Here is a 14,925-nt window from a genome sequence, read left to right on the forward strand (position 1 = left end):
ATGCGCTACTTGATTGCAACGCAACGATAAATAATCTAATCAGTCGTCCCCGTTTGGTTGATGTCTTGCAAAACCAACGCATAAACACCCTGGGAAACCTTTTTGCCCAACCCATGCTACGGCACACAAGAGCCACTTAGGATTCGCCCGGCAGTGCCACACTGTACCCCGGCGAGCATAATGTCTTGACGCCTGCCGTTTTCGAAAGAGGGCCAAGCCGCCAAGAACAAACGTTCATACCTCGGGAACTAAAAGAGAACAGCTCAAAGATCCAAGCATCGATCGGCCGAATGACCACAATGTGGGGGGTTGGTCATGGGCGGCCTATCACACGCTCGGGCGTATCAACAACTCCTGGTCTTCTTCTCCTGCGGAAAGAGTCTTGCCTTTATGGCAGCTCACCGTGGTCATGTACCCATGTACCCCCTTCCCATCCACATTGCCGTGAGCTGCCTGCATGAATGGTTGGTTGACGTATTGATCTTCTCACGCCAAGTTGAAGGCTGTTGGCCCGCTAGAGCCCGCGCCCGCGCTCTCGCCCGTGCAACGTCGTCTCTCGGCTTATCTAACACCCTCATATGGATAGATACTGCGAACACCAGAGTTCTCTGCCCATCTTTATCTCTGGGCATTGCTTCGTTTCGACGCCGCCAAGCCTGCAAGATGTAACCATCACCACGGGGGAATCATGATGATGGTCTTGGTCACACCTCGCACCTATCAACGACCGCACAAACCTTGACACCCTGTAGCCGTGTTGCCAAAAAGCTACAAAATGCCACCACCCCGCCCGCAGGCCCTCAGGGTGGTTGTCTCCCGTGTTTTACCCAGTGCTTGTTTTGGATTTTCGCTTCGCTCACCTTTGGAATCCAGAGCAATTTGGAGAGCATACAAAAACAGCGTCCAGAAACCATGTCGACCGCCCCGAACCTTGACGTGGTGGAAGCTGCGCGGGCAGACTACCCCGCCATAGAAAAGGGTCTCAACTCGGAGAAGAAGCCCCAAGCTTACACGGGCGATCTTGCCTCGGACTCGAGGAACTCTCGCGACGCCCTCACCGGTCCCAATGGCGAGGTCTACCCTACCGAAGAGGAGCTGCTCACTCTGCGCCGCACCCACGGCAAGGTGGACTGGCTGATCTACAGCATCGGCTTCGTCGAGATGTGCGAGCGTTTCGCCTACTACGGCACGACGGCAGTCTGTAAGTCGCAGGGCCGAGATCGACGTTACTAACTCCACGGCTGCTGACCCCCCCATGCTTTCTGCAGTCGTCAACTTCATCGCGTACCCCCTACCGCCTGGGTCAACGACTGGCGCAGGAGGCACCCATGAACAAGCGGGCGCTCTAGGCCTCGGCCAACGAGCCTCAACCGCCCTGACTCTCTTCAACTCCTTCTGGTCCTACGTGATGCCTCTTGTCGGTGAGTGAATGCCCATCATGGTCCTCCTCCATGCCGACCCTTCCCCGCCCTCAAGTCTGCTCACACGCGGACAGGCGGCTACCTCGCCGATACCTACTGGGGCCGCTACCTCACAATCCAATGGGCCATCGTCGTCGCGACCTTTGGCCACATCCTTATCATCGTCGCCGCCATCCCCTCGGTGATTTCCAACCCCAGGGGCGCCCTCGCCACCTTCATCATCGGGCTCGTCTTCTTCGGCACGGGCGTCGGCTGGTTCAAAGCCAACATCTCCCCCCTGATCGCCGAGCAGTACGAGCTCACCCAGCCGCGCCAGACCGTCGAGGTCCTCCCCAAGACGGGCGAGAGGGTCATCATCGACCCCGTCATGACCATCAGCCGCGTCTACATGCGCTACTACTTCCTCATCAACGTCGGCGCGCTCGTCGGCCAGGTCTCCATGGTCTACGCCGAAAAGTACGTCGGCTTCTGGCTCTCGTACCTGCTGCCCACCATCATGTTCTTCTTCTGCCCGGTCGTGATGCTCGCCTGCCGCAAGCAGTACGCGAAGCGCCCGCCCACGGGCTCCGTCCTCGGCAAATCCATCGCCCTCGTCAGCTACGGCCTGAGGCAGGGCCGCGGCGTGGGGGAGATGCGCAAGGACGCCTTCTGGGACCGCATCAAGCCGTCCCGCGTCTCGGAGAAGCCGGCGTGGATGACCTTCGACGACGCCTGGGTGGACGAGGTCCGCCGCGGCGTCATGGCCTGCACCGTCTTCCTCTGGTTCCCCATCTTCTGGCTCGCGTACGGGCAGATGACCAACAACCTCATCAACCAGGCCGCCACCATGCGCCTGGACGGCATCCCCAACGACATCATCACCAACCTCAACCCCTTTGCCCTGCTGATCTTCATCCCCATCTGCGACAAGTTCATCTACCCGGCCATCGAGCGCGCCGGCTTCCGCTTCACGCCCATCAAGAAGATCACCCTCGGCTTCCTCTGCGCCACGCTCTCCATGATGGTCGCCGCCGTCATCCAGCACTTCATCTACCAGCGCGCCCCCTGCGGCTACAGCGCCGGCGACACGGACTGCATCCGCGAGCGCGGGCCCCCGGACATGACGGTCTGGATCCAGACGCCGTGCTACATCCTCATCGCCCTCAGCGAGATCTTCGCCTCCATCACGGGCCTCGAGTACGCCTTCACCAAGGCCCCGAAGAACATGCGTGGCCTGGTCACGGGTGTCTTCTGGTTCGTCCACGCCTTTTCGAGCGCCATCGCCCAGGCCTTTGTCGGCCTGGCCGCCGACCCGCTGCTCGTGTGGCTGTACACCTGCATCACCATCATCAGTTGCCTGGGAGGTGTCGGCTTCTGGATTATGTTCCGCAAGCTCGACAAGGAGGAGGACGCCCTCAATGCTCTGCCAGAAAGCACCTACAAGGGTCGTGGAGAATTTGACGAGGCCGACAGCAAGGCCGTCTAATTAGTCTATGTAGTAACTACTGGGCTGGCTAGCGATGGACACATACTATGGTGCACTAAGGGCTACGGGGACTGGATTCCAAAGACGCCTGTTTTGTTATGACTAAGGGCGCAAAGTTGTTGGCTGAGGATGCCAAGCCCTCGGGCTAGACCGTATGTCTGGCGTGCTCGAGATAATCGCTGCCTTGGCCCCGACTGTATGCGATGTTCTGGCAAAACCTCGAAGCGGAGTTATGCTAGGTGGCACGAGCTTGAAGTCAACAAGTGTCAGATAGCAATGTGATGCGGAGGTGACCTTAAGTTCCTGTCAAAGCACGGTGCCCGTTCTTTGCCGTTTTGAAGAAGAATGATGTTTTAAGTACCTAGGGTGTGCGCAAAACCCTTCGAAACGTGTTCAATTTGGGTATACAACGCGCCGTCTCGATTTCCTGTCCTGATCAACCCCTTTTCCAAGGCCAACCGCCAATCCTCCAATTACCAATACTGAGGCGTCCAATCCAAACCAATAGCTTCCCTGATATACCGAACCCAACGCCTTGCTCCCAGCTGAACAAACTGCCAAACGCTCAAACCTGCGACGTCATGCGTCGCGCTTCTTGCGAACCAACCCGGCGCCAAGCACATTGACAGCCTGGGGCTCCCCGCCCTCTGCCTTTTGCGCGTCGGCCGCCGCGGCCTCTTCCTTGGGCTTCTTTCGGATGAGCCCCGTGCTTAGGACATTAACCTTGCTCGAGGGCTCGTCCGATCCAGCCGCCGCGGAATCCTCGGACCGCTTACGCTTGATAAGGCCGGAAAGGTTGTTCACGGCCCCAGCCGACGGCTCGTTCGACGACGGCGTTGGTACCTCCCGTTTGCCTACAACCTCCAGTGCCCACGCGTCTCCCATGCCAACCTCGCTTATCCACCGCCTTGAGCTGCCCGTCGCAAGCTCGAGCTTCGAAAAGTCCAAGTGCAGGAGCAGTTCGTAGGCTCGCTTGTAATCGCTCTCATTGACAATTTTGCGGCCTCGTCCTTCCGCGGGCCAGTAGTAATAAGCAGTCGAGATGGGTTTGTCAAGCAAGTAGTTGCGCTGCTGTGTCTTGATCTGCGGCTGTCGAGGCTTGATGATGCCCCTCAGCTTCTTCTTCTTCTTCTTCTTCTTTTTCTTGTCTGGCTTCTGTGACTTCTTCTTGGATGGCGTGCCCGACGGCGACACGGGGAACAGTTTGCGGGGTGTGGACATGGGCGTAGCTAGTCGCGCAGCCGTCGACCTTGGGGGCGTCTTGGGCGGATTCGACGCATCAAAGGAAGGGTTGGGAGTTGGGAGAGTCGTCGATGCGCTGTCGCGCCGTGTTTGCTCCGCTTCCGTGTCAAAGACGACCCAGATGAAGCCCGTCAAGCGTCCGCTGGAGCACTCCTGCCGGTATGCCATCATCTCCCAGAACGTATCCAAGCTTTTCACGCTTTTCCACAGACCGGTGGTCTTGAGCTGCTTCGACTTGCCCGCCTCCTCGTCCAGTTCGTCTCGGAATCGTGACTTGGGGTCGTCCGGGAATCGGGGAATGAGGCATCGCGCGGGCACCCAGTCGAACTCCTTTGTGTAATGCGAAATCTTCTCGAGTGCGTGGCCCAGCACCCAATTGGCAGCGCTGTTCGGGGTCTTGGGCAAGAAGGCTTTGGTCTCGTAGTTGTCGAGCCCAGGGATGACGAGGTAGGCCTTTGCGCTCCCCCACGGTGCCCCTTTCCCGACGGGAGGGTCCGCGAGGAGGGGGTCCAGGACCTTGCACCACCATTTCACGAGTCCTCTGTCGTCGAGGACGTGCTTGCCACTGTATTCTACGCTGCCGGGGAACAGGTACTGGTCCTGAGCGCGGGCAAACAGGCTGACAACAGACTGGATGCCCTTCCGCCTGCGCTGCTCGACGAGGTACGAAACGAAGGCGCTGCTGACTTCCTTGATCGGCGACGGGGTGCCCTTGGGCAGGTTGAGGAGCTTCAGGTATCCGGTCGAGTCGGCCTTTGCCACAAAGAAAGTGCTGGAGTATGCAGTGGTGTAGACGAAGACCTCCAGAGCGAGGACGAGGACTTGCTTAGAGCCGCCATCCTTCGCAGGCAGAGCGGCCTCGGTGGTGGTATTCGGGCGGACGTCAATCGAGACGGCGAGGAAGTGTTTTTCGCAATAGGTTTTGTCTTCTCGTTCGTCAGGCGGCGCCGAGTACAGGGCGTCTGTCTTGGTCGGGGGAGTCGAGAGGTGGTAGATGCCGAAGCGGTAGCCCTTGGGCAATACGGCGGACAGTTTGTCCAGGAGGAGGGCACTGCTCTGGGCGGTGGTCTTGGCCCTGCTGGGAGTTGCCATGGTGGATTAGATGCCAAAAGCCGATGGGAATCGATTCTCCCCGTGCAATTGTCGTAGCATTGTGGTTTGGTTCTTGGGAAGGCGTTGGCCGGAGCAGCAAAGGCTGGTCTCCAAGTCGAGGGGACGCGTCGCAGCTGACGGGGAGCTCTGCAAATGCGTGCAGCGCGTGTCAGCGAGTTGAGTGGAGGAGACGCGAGTGGCGCAGGGAGGCCCCTGTCCAATTTGTGCCCCTGATCCTCAGCACTACGTTGAGTGGCTGGCGCGGAGATCAGGACCCACTCCCACACATGTGTAGTAGGTAATGATGCGCTCCAACTCTGTACTCCAACTACTCCGTACGCTGTAGTGTACACTAACTAATATGCTGTCTAGGGGTCTAATATTAACTAGAGCCCATGTAAGTCTCCTCGAGTGCACAACTGGAGCTTTCTCTCATTACTACATACTTGAAGAAGGAACCAGGAAATCAGTCTGATCTAATGCGAAACCAACAGAAAGTTTTCCCATAATGCGAGAAGCTTGCAGCAAATAAAACAATAAAAACCATAAAAACCCCCAAGAAAGCATCATCCTGCAAGTCGTGGGTTCACTTTGGTGCCAGCCTGGACCAAAACAGGAACAACAAGCGACGCACCAACTTGGGCAGCGTGAACTCAAAGAGATTCCGGTCGTTGACCTTGGCTCCGGCTTGTATCAGCCCCTTCACCATCCCTACGTCGTCGTGCTTACAGGCTTTGTCGAGAGGAGTGCGTGTATCTTAATTCCTGACGTTTGGGTCCGCCCCACAAGCGACAAGCCTGTGTACGATGCCCAATGACCTATATGAGACTGCTGCAAATAGGGCGTTCTTCAGGTTGCAGGAGGGGGGCAACCTGGTTTACCTCGTTGACAATCGGCAGTTCAGTTTGTAGATGCAGTACTCCAACCCCAGCGCAACAAGTCCTCATAGAAATTCTCCCCAGTTGACCAAATGAAATCGGTGGCCTCTTGGGAGATGCAGGGCATCTTGAAAGCTGTACCAGATGCGTATGACGGAAGACATCGAGCACCTGGCCTTGCGAGATTCGGGATTCCTCCGCTTTATTCAGATGAAACTCAGTGCCTGAACTCCATATTTGAGGAGTGGCAGTTCCGCAAAGACGAGATTTATCCCCCAGGAAACGACGGGAACAGATGCATTCATATCAGAGCTCGAGTATGGGCTGTAGGCCGTAGAGCAGTAATCGGCCAGCAACACTCTATTGGCTTGCGATATAGTGGCGGAGCCGATGGTTCCGTTAGAGTTGATCCTGTCCAACGCCTTCTCGTGTCGAGTGCAAGACCTCAGCAATGTCATGGAAGAGCATATGACAACCTCCTCCTGTGACAGGTATCAGGTACTGTGACCTACTTGAGACCGCTCACCAAAGATGTTCTCATGATATGTCCGTCCGTCATTGCTACTAGGTTCGAAACATGTTGCAATGTTTGATTAATGTTCTCAAGGAAACCTCATCATTGCAAGGTCGAGCCTTGGCACAATTTATTGATTAAGCCTTTATGCATGCCAATGTACGAATAGGATAGTCAAGAAACGCTTACTGGAAGCTAGTGATAGTAGTAGTGGCCGCTGTGCCGTTGTTGCGGGAGGTGGATAGTGGCCCGAGTGGGTCCAGGACGTATCCAGGCTAGCGCCGGTGCTCGCATGATCCGCGCTCCGCACGAGGCCACGTGACCTCGAGAAATTGTCCCGTGCATGCAGCAGCGCCATCGCGAAAAAGTTCCCAGCATCAGGAGCTTTGGAGGTAGCTACGACGATACGCCACCAAACCGAACACAACCGTCTCCGCCGCCGCCCCCCCAATGGCCACCAACGGTTCCCGATCGGCCTACGGCCTCACAAGGCATGCGATGCGGCATTGCCAGTCGGCGGCAAACCCCCGAACCGCCTCCCCTATCCAATGCCTCGCGCGAACATTTGCGACGACCAGCTCCCGAACGGCGGCCGAGGGCAAGATCGACCAATTGTCGAGGAAAACCGAGGAGGCGGAGCGGCCTGACGAGGCCAGACAGCGCCCGAGATGGTCGTACACCCCTGAGGGCATGAAGGCGCCCTTTTCGCCTCACATCACCAAGAACCCGGCGCGCAGCGTTTGGAAGGTGAACTCTGATCCCAAGAAGCTGGATCAGATGTACGTCAAGCTTTTGGGACGGGACGGAGACAAGATGCTTCCCGACGAGGTCAAGTGGCTGGCCGTTACACACAAGAGCTTTGATCAGGGTCGTCGGGGTTTCAATGACAAGCTGGCGTATCTGGGTAAGTAACTCGCCCGCCTTTGGGCACCAATTGCGCAATACCCTCGACGCGCGGAGCCGACCAGAGCTGACTCGGGGAATCATAGGTCGGCAAGCAGTTGTTCTCGAGAGTACGCGGAGCATAGTGACGTCCTCGCCCGCCAAGGAGGGTGCCATTGTGGCGGACGAGCATGGCCGCAAGCCGTTTGAGCACCCGGCACTTGGGAGCGTCGACAACCTCAACGTAGACCTGCCCCAGAACGTTGTCACGAAAGAAAAGGTTGAGCAGCTGGCAATTGCCGCTGGCATCGACAAGGTTTTGCGGTGGAAGCCGGCCAAGGTATGCCGAACACACGACCCGTCTCATCAGCCCCTCAGGAACAGAACCGGTTGGCTAACAACGTGCCGCAGCCCGAGAACCTTGCCGGATCAGGTCAGCAGATTGTGCTGAACTCGGCAGTGTTTGCCATTGTGGGAGCCATCACGCTTCAGCATGGCGCTGAGGTGGCAGGTAGAGTCATCAGGGACAGAATATTGAGGCCGCTCTCGCTCAGGCAATAACGCCGACAAAGAGAGACGTCTGTTGTATCATAGGTGTAAAACATTGACCAAAAGGACATCATCCCAACCGTAACGCGATAAAGGCTTGCAAAGTCTTTTTTCCCGTCCGCCCCGTTTCCCACATGACGCCGTGCTGCCACCAGTCTGCCGACCAGCGGCAGCGGAGAGGACCCAAACAAATATAGAAGCCTACCACGTATCAGAAAGACAGAATTGGGCAAAAATAAAAAGCTACCTACGTCTTACCAATCAATCAATCAGGACACTGTCACCGGGCCCGTGGTTAGGTGCATGATGTGGGAAATCTTGCGGCCCGGAGGCTGCCAGGCCAGCTGGAGCACCCATCCTTTGGTCGTGGAGGACAGCGCCTTGGCCAGGGACGCATCCCGGATACGCGTTGTCAACTCGATGGTAACGAGGTTACTCACGACGGACTGCTCTACTTGTTTACCAATGGCCAGAGCCTTGCGGATCATGCTGTTGCCGGGGGTGCGCACCACCAGGTGGGTTTGTGACGTCCAGTCAATCATGTGCATACCAAACTCCTGCATGCCGGCCTGACCAACCTCGCCCGCCACGGCGTGCACATAGCCCTCGCCGAGCGGACGGGTCATGTCGGACGTGGACCTTGTGCACAGAGTGAAGCTCTTTAGAAAGGCCAGGGATTCATTCAAGGTGGCCATGCCAAAGCCGGGATCCGGGTTGACTTGCCAGATGCTTTTGGGCCAGTCATTGGAGCCGTAATGGGCGGCGCCTTCGCCCCGTGGGTCGTATGCGACCAGGTCGCTGGCAAGGATGGGCATGGTCAGCGATCTGCTGGCCCCCTGGTACAGGACGAGGTCCCAGTCAGGGTTGATGTAGATCCGGTCCCACGCCGGGTTTCGCTGGTTCAGGTACGGGTAGCCGTGACGATCGGGCTCTGATGACCTCATGGGCAGATGGATCCTGAAGAAGGACAGCGCCTCGCCGCGCGACTCGGAGCAGACGCGGAAGAGGCTGGGGCTCCGGTTCTCGCAGTACCAGTGAGCGTTGCAGACGATGTTGCCAAACTCGTTGCCCGAGACCTCGACGCCCGAGCTGTCCATGACGCCTCTGATAACGACGATGCGCGGGCGCCGGAGGCAGATGCGCCAGATCTTGGAGCGCAGCTCGTAGGGCAGGTCCGGGAAGCGGGCGAAGGCGCGGCTCTCGTCCCCAGCGGCGCGACTGCTGGACAGCGGCGACGCCGTCGTCGTGGCTTGCTCGCTGCGCGAAGCGGCAACCCAAGTCCGCAGGTCGAAACCCTCACAAGCTTCCAGGGCGCGCCAGGATGTCGGGACATTTTCCCGCGCGGGGGGCGGTGCAGGGGTGGCCGTGGTTCGGTAGTCCCCGTCCTGGTGCTCGGTCTCAAACACGCCGCCGTTATACTGATACTCGTCTTCATCCTGCACAGCAGAAGAGGATTGGCGGGCTGACCGATTAGGCAATTCAGTCGGCCGAAGGGGATGGGAAGGGGAATGCGGGGCCGGGACTGGCACGACGCGGGCTTCAGCAACGTTGGGAGTCGAGTCCATGGTTGTCAGTCAAACTCTTTAGGTTCTGACAGGTTCAGCGGGCAACCCGAACGGTGGCTCGGACGACGAGAGCCGTGCGGCGAGATGGAAAAAGGTGACGACGCTAGAAGGTGTCAGGAAGTGCGAAGGAGGTGTGATGTGAGCGGATGAAAGTCTGTGTATCCTCTGTGCGGGCTGGCTGCGCAAACAAGAGTGGTGGGTGGGTGGTGACGATGATCGTGTGTGGGGTTGGCAGAGGGCGGCTGTGTCGCCAGAACGGCATTGGGGGAGGGGAAATAGATGGCGTTTCTGACAGTCGGATTAGGTCCCACGAGATGCGTGATGTGTTTGGGTGTGGGCTTCAAGATACGAACGCGGACACGATGAGGTGGTTTCCGTATTGGGCCATCTGAACGGGGATGGTGCGAGTTGAAGAGGGGAGCGTGTGCGCAGTGAAGTCGCCCTCATAGGAGAAGGACGACGGAGTGCTGACCGAGCACGAATACCATAGCTGGTCGCCGTGGTTCGTGCGTGCAGCTGGATTAAAACATAGCAGTGGTGGTGGAGGTGAATTAAGGTGTGTGCTTACATACCGGTACATACCGGTAGTACCTAGGTGAGGGGCCGCCCTGCGGCTCGGTCTGCTGCTGACTAAGGTGGAGAGGCACCGGCACTGGCACACCGGCACTGGTACTGACACGGCCCTGGCACCGTATTCGGTTCCCCCCCGGTCCAGATGTGCATGGCTATTCGTACATGTCCACTGCATACACAGTTACACACACACGCCAGATACGGACGCCTTGTTGCAGGATGTTGCTCTTCTGGGAAAGGAGCCGCGGGTTCCTTTCCGCCCTGCGACCGTGCCCTTCGGCCTTCCCTGCCAGATCGTGTCAGATCCTGCCCCTTTTAGCCCCGACACACGGACACAGGCGCGCCGGAATATGCCACGACCACGACCACGACCATGACGGGAACCGTTGTGATGTGCTCCATGGGAGCCCCCCCTGCTCTTGTGCCCCTGCTCTCACCGGGGGTCTCTTGTTCGACTTGCAACAAACAGCTTTAACCATCATTACCTCAGCCAGCGCTGGAGCCAACAGACAGCCTGGGAAGCCAATCATCGAGGCGGTTCTGCAGCGTCAGTCAGTCGTCTGAAACTCGCCCACTCCAGCCTTTACGGTTGACAACGTGCTACGCTGTTTGTCCAACTCCTGCGACTCCGTCATGAACTCTGCCCGTCCCTTGCCTTACCCAGGGGAGGCTGGCCCATGAACTCGTACACGTACTCTGTCTGCGCCTTTACACAACGGCTCGCATCGCATCGCAGCAACCTACTCTATTCAACCCATTTCCATTCTTGTCCCCACGCGGAGCGCCGTTCTACCCTCAGACCTGCGTACCCTTGCATAAGCACTACATGATGCCCTATGACATTGTCGTTCCAACGGTCCACCACTCTCTTTTGACTTCGGTTGACATCTTTCCATTGGCCACTGTAACTTGCTGGAAACACCATGGCCCCGGCTGTGCGCCATGATTGACAGAACTCTACCCTCCATACCCCTGCCTGTTTCCCGAAAACGGCAGCCCCTGACAGCATGTCAACAGTCTGTCTGGCTTGTCTCTCCCTCTGCCACTCCATGTCCCAGCCCCAATAACGTGTCGGGGATGCTCGCAAAGGACTTCCCTCCCCGCCCGGCCCACGCAGCCCAACACGGCCGGGCCACATCTGGGCCCTGCCGTGACACAGATCCCCCGTCTTGCATGGCTTGTTGGCCATCACCCTGGAGGCATCTCTGCTCCATCATTAGTCTCTATATCGCCGCCTCGTGTTTTGGTATATGACCCAGTCCGTCTCTCAATGTTTGTTTTTGGATTCCCTTTTTGTTTCCCCTCCCCCCATCCATCTGACTATCAGGCATCCAGGTGTGCTCAAAGAAACCCTCTGCATTTCTTCTTGTTACACGACTGCTGGGCAGCTTCGACTCTTCTTCTCTGTTTTTTGTACAAGAGATACATTATTTTTAATGCCACAGTAAACGTCCTTCATCTCATTTCACCCCCCAACTTCTAGAAAGTTGTTTACATCATGGACATGGACAGCAAAATTTCACAAGGGGAGGCCATGGCGACGCCAAAGACGACCTCCCCCCCGCCCCCGAGGCAAAGCACCCTGACAACATTTTGCATAGGCTTCTTGATGGTCTTTTCAATCTTCAGCGTTGGGAGGGAAGTCAGAGACCAACTGTACCCGAGACCCAACTTCAACAGCCGGCTAGAAATTGAACGGGATCCGGGCTCATGGAGCCAAGTCCTCGACAAGTACGTAACGCCCGATACTGTCGAGGCCCTTGGCAATGATGCCAAGCTGCGGCGGACCCTGTTGTCCATGGTGGACTTCACTGCCGACCTCTCCGATGTGTTGGCTGCGCGCTACCCGGTACCGCAGTTCCAAGAGACGAGGGATGCCTTGAACGCTTACAAGGACAACATGAAGAGAAGCCTCGAGGGTCTGGAGGACGAGGAAGAAGACGAGGAGATGCCGACACCAGTTACAAAGCGGCAGCTTCCCAACCCGTTCGGTCTTCCCCTTCCCGGCGCCCCCCCGGGCGGAGGCGGCGGCGGTGGCGGCGGTGGCGGCAACCCTCTCGGTGACCTCTTCGGAGGCGGCGGCGGCAACATGTCGGCCGATCTGCTCAGCACCTTGACAAAGCCTCTTACGGATGCCCTCAGCAACCTTGGAAACTCGCTGGTGGCCGACCTCAACGGCCCGGGCCTGTTCCTTGGTGTTGGCATCGGTGCAGGCGCAGCCCAGGGCCTGAACCTTTCCACCCCGGAAAAGACGATGGAAGTGGCTTCCAAGGTCGTGGCCGACAGCAACATGAACGCCACGGGCCTGAACCCCGCCATTCAGAATCTGGGCATGGGTCTCACCTCCACCCTCCTGGGCTCCTTCAACACCTCGAGCTTGGGCAACTTCACAGACCAACTACAACCGATCGCCCTGTCCCTCGCAGTTGGTCTCGGAAACGGCACCGTGTCTGGCCTGAACCTGTCTACCAGCGCCGATATCAAGCCCGTCAACGACTCTAGCATTGCCAACGTTGTCGGCACATTCGGTTTCGGACTTACAAAGTCCGTCGTGTCTAACGTCGACATCAAGTCGCTGCTCAACTCAGCAATGAGCGCAAACAACACAGGCACGATCATGCGAATCCTCCCGGCAGCCGCCTCGGGTTTCGGAAAGGGCCTGGGAGAGGGGGCAACCGTCGGCCTCGGACTTCAGCCCGATGAAGCGGTTCCCATGCAACAGATGCCTGACGGCTCGATCGATTTCGGTGGCATCTCCCAGACCTTCGCCAAGGGCCTGACGAGTAGCTTCCTCCAGAACGGCACCGCCACTCAGCTGCTCAGCAAAGTGGGTGGCGCGATGACCGCGAGCCAGAACGGCGGCGGGATCCCCTCGACGATCGACTTCAATGGACAGAAGATCGAGGTCAGCAGAGTCGCGCAGGGCTTCGCCCGCGGCTTCCTTCAAGGCGCCGGCGACACCATCCAGGGTATGGGCGGAGTCCAGTCCCTCTTCGACGGCAATGCCACCATGCCCGGCACCGGCGCCGCCCCGGAGTCCAAAGTCCAGTACGACGACTCACTCGGTGGAGCGGCCAGCGGCTTCGGCGCCGGAATCGGCGGGCAAGGTGTCCTCCTTGTTTACGGTCTGGCCACCAACCCTCGCGGCACGCCGGTGCCCGCCATCGCGGCCCCTGCCCCGGCAGCAACCCCCAGCAACCCTACCCGCCGCGACTTGGCACTGGTTTCCCGCCAGGATAACTCGGTCGTCTCTGTCAACACGACGAACGGTTTCAACCTCTCCGTCGTCCTGAATGCCCAGACAATCTCCATGGCCGGCCAAGCCGGCATCAACGCTCTCACCTGCCAGGGAGTTGGCGGGCTTGGGCTGATCGGTCTCGGCCTCTTCCGCAGCAAGACGATTTCACTCGACGGCATCAACCTCAACAGCGACAACAACGTCACAAAGATCATAAAGCAGGTGATTCCGACAGGCACAATTATCATCAGGAACGAGGGCCACACCTACGAAGTCGACGGCAAGGCGGTTCTGGATTCCCTGGATAGCAGCCTCATCAACGCCGCCAACGGCGTCCAGATCAACGGCATGAAGCTGCCCGCCTGGATCGCGTTCCTCGTCATCCACCGTAAGTTCCATGTCCCTTGTGTGAAAACGCGTGGACTTTGCTGACCTTGTTTGATTTCATCAGTCGTCATCGCCATCATCGCATTCATCAACGTCCTGCCCTTGGCCATCGGCCTGGAGCACATGCGCAACGTCCTCCTCCGCATCAACATCCCTCAGGTCTTGCCCAACGTCCACAAGTGGAATAACATCATGTGGATCTTCATCATGGGACCATCCCTCTTCGTCGTCTTCCTCTTTGGCGCGCTCATCACCGCAAAGACGCCCCACTTCCGCTCGGCACACGGCGTAAGTTCACGGACCCGGCCTTCCCACCGTTTCCAGAGTTCAAGCAGCTAACAGATCCATTACAGATCATCAGCCTCCTCACGACCCTCATCGGCTTGGCCGCGGTCCTGCTGCACATTGCAATCAAGGCCCGCGCCCCGCCCGCGCTCCCTAATACCTCCCGCTCCTCCCCGCAGCCCCTGCTGCCCCCCCTGAGCCTCCCCAACATCCGCATCATGCTCAACCAGCTTTTCCTCCTCTTCTCCTTTGCCTCCGTCATGACCGGCTTCTCGAGCCTGAGCTCGGTGGCACTGTGCTTCACGCAGGTCGTCCCCTTCGACCTGGCGCTGAGCATCGGCCTCGGCATCTCGACCGTCTTCCTCCTGGGCTCCACCGTTTCGGGATTCGACATCTCGCTGACCGTCCGCGACTACCTGAACCTCAGGAAGGCCGCCAAAAATGGCGGCGCTGGCGGCGCCAACGCAGCCGACCCCGAAAGCAACGTTATACGCGTCAAGCTGGAATCATCCCACAAGATGTCCGACAAGGGCAACTTCGCATAACCCGTCCAATAAAACATGCCTCTGACAAAGGCGCAGGATTTTGAGCTGTGCTCAGTCCTATCAAGATTTTCTTCTTTTCCTTCTCGTTTGTATTTTAATTTACCATGGTTGTATATTGGCGTCTGCTGGACGGTGCAAGGGCAAGGCACGGGATACGTGCCAAGCACAGGAGATTGGGGTTTGCCTGGTATAGGATGAACAGAACGAGAGGTACGCTCTGTGTCAAGATATGGCGGATATGAAAACACATTTTTGGTGTTATGTATACTCTTCTGGTTCTGTCGGTGGC

The 14,925-nt window shown here is 58.0% G+C and overlaps 5 protein-coding genes across 5 annotated transcripts; 3 read left to right on the top strand and 2 right to left on the bottom strand.

The window, feature by feature from the left end:
- Positions 1 to 912: 912 nt before the first annotated feature.
- Positions 913 to 2,886, top strand: EsH8_III_000107 (uncharacterized protein; the record flags this gene model as incomplete). The annotated part of the gene is made up of 3 exons (XM_083261832.1): positions 913 to 1,201; positions 1,269 to 1,421; positions 1,496 to 2,886. The coding sequence occupies 3 exons, from the start codon at positions 913 to 915 to the stop codon at positions 2,884 to 2,886; spliced, it is 1,833 nt and encodes a 610-aa protein (XP_083122319.1).
- A 579-nt stretch (positions 2,887 to 3,465) lies between these two features.
- Positions 3,466 to 5,220, bottom strand: EsH8_III_000108 (uncharacterized protein; the record flags this gene model as incomplete). The annotated part of the gene is made up of 1 exon (XM_083261833.1): positions 3,466 to 5,220. The coding sequence occupies one exon, from the start codon at positions 5,218 to 5,220 to the stop codon at positions 3,466 to 3,468; it is 1,755 nt and encodes a 584-aa protein (XP_083122320.1).
- Positions 5,221 to 7,062: 1,842 nt separating this feature from the next.
- On the top strand, positions 7,063 to 8,055 carry EsH8_III_000109 (mitochondrial 54S ribosomal mL57 domain-containing protein; the record flags this gene model as incomplete). Its single annotated transcript, XM_083261834.1, has 3 exons — positions 7,063 to 7,516; positions 7,602 to 7,834; positions 7,906 to 8,055. 3 exons carry the CDS (start codon positions 7,063 to 7,065, stop codon positions 8,053 to 8,055), a joined length of 837 nt encoding a protein of 278 aa, XP_083122321.1.
- A 257-nt stretch (positions 8,056 to 8,312) lies between these two features.
- Positions 8,313 to 9,608, bottom strand: EsH8_III_000110 (2EXR domain-containing protein; the record flags this gene model as incomplete). The annotated part of the gene is made up of 1 exon (XM_083261835.1): positions 8,313 to 9,608. One exon carries the CDS (start codon positions 9,606 to 9,608, stop codon positions 8,313 to 8,315), a length of 1,296 nt encoding a protein of 431 aa, XP_083122322.1.
- Positions 9,609 to 11,679: 2,071 nt separating this feature from the next.
- Positions 11,680 to 14,636, top strand: EsH8_III_000111 (uncharacterized protein; the record flags this gene model as incomplete). The annotated part of the gene is made up of 3 exons (XM_083261836.1): positions 11,680 to 13,807; positions 13,871 to 14,094; positions 14,160 to 14,636. 3 exons carry the CDS (start codon positions 11,680 to 11,682, stop codon positions 14,634 to 14,636), a joined length of 2,829 nt encoding a protein of 942 aa, XP_083122323.1.
- Positions 14,637 to 14,925: the final 289 nt, after the last annotated feature.

This window comes from Colletotrichum jinshuiense, chromosome 3, assembly GCF_051148585.1.
Source record: "Colletotrichum jinshuiense chromosome 3, complete sequence".
In the NCBI taxonomy this organism is placed as follows: domain Eukaryota; kingdom Fungi; phylum Ascomycota; class Sordariomycetes; order Glomerellales; family Glomerellaceae; genus Colletotrichum; species Colletotrichum jinshuiense.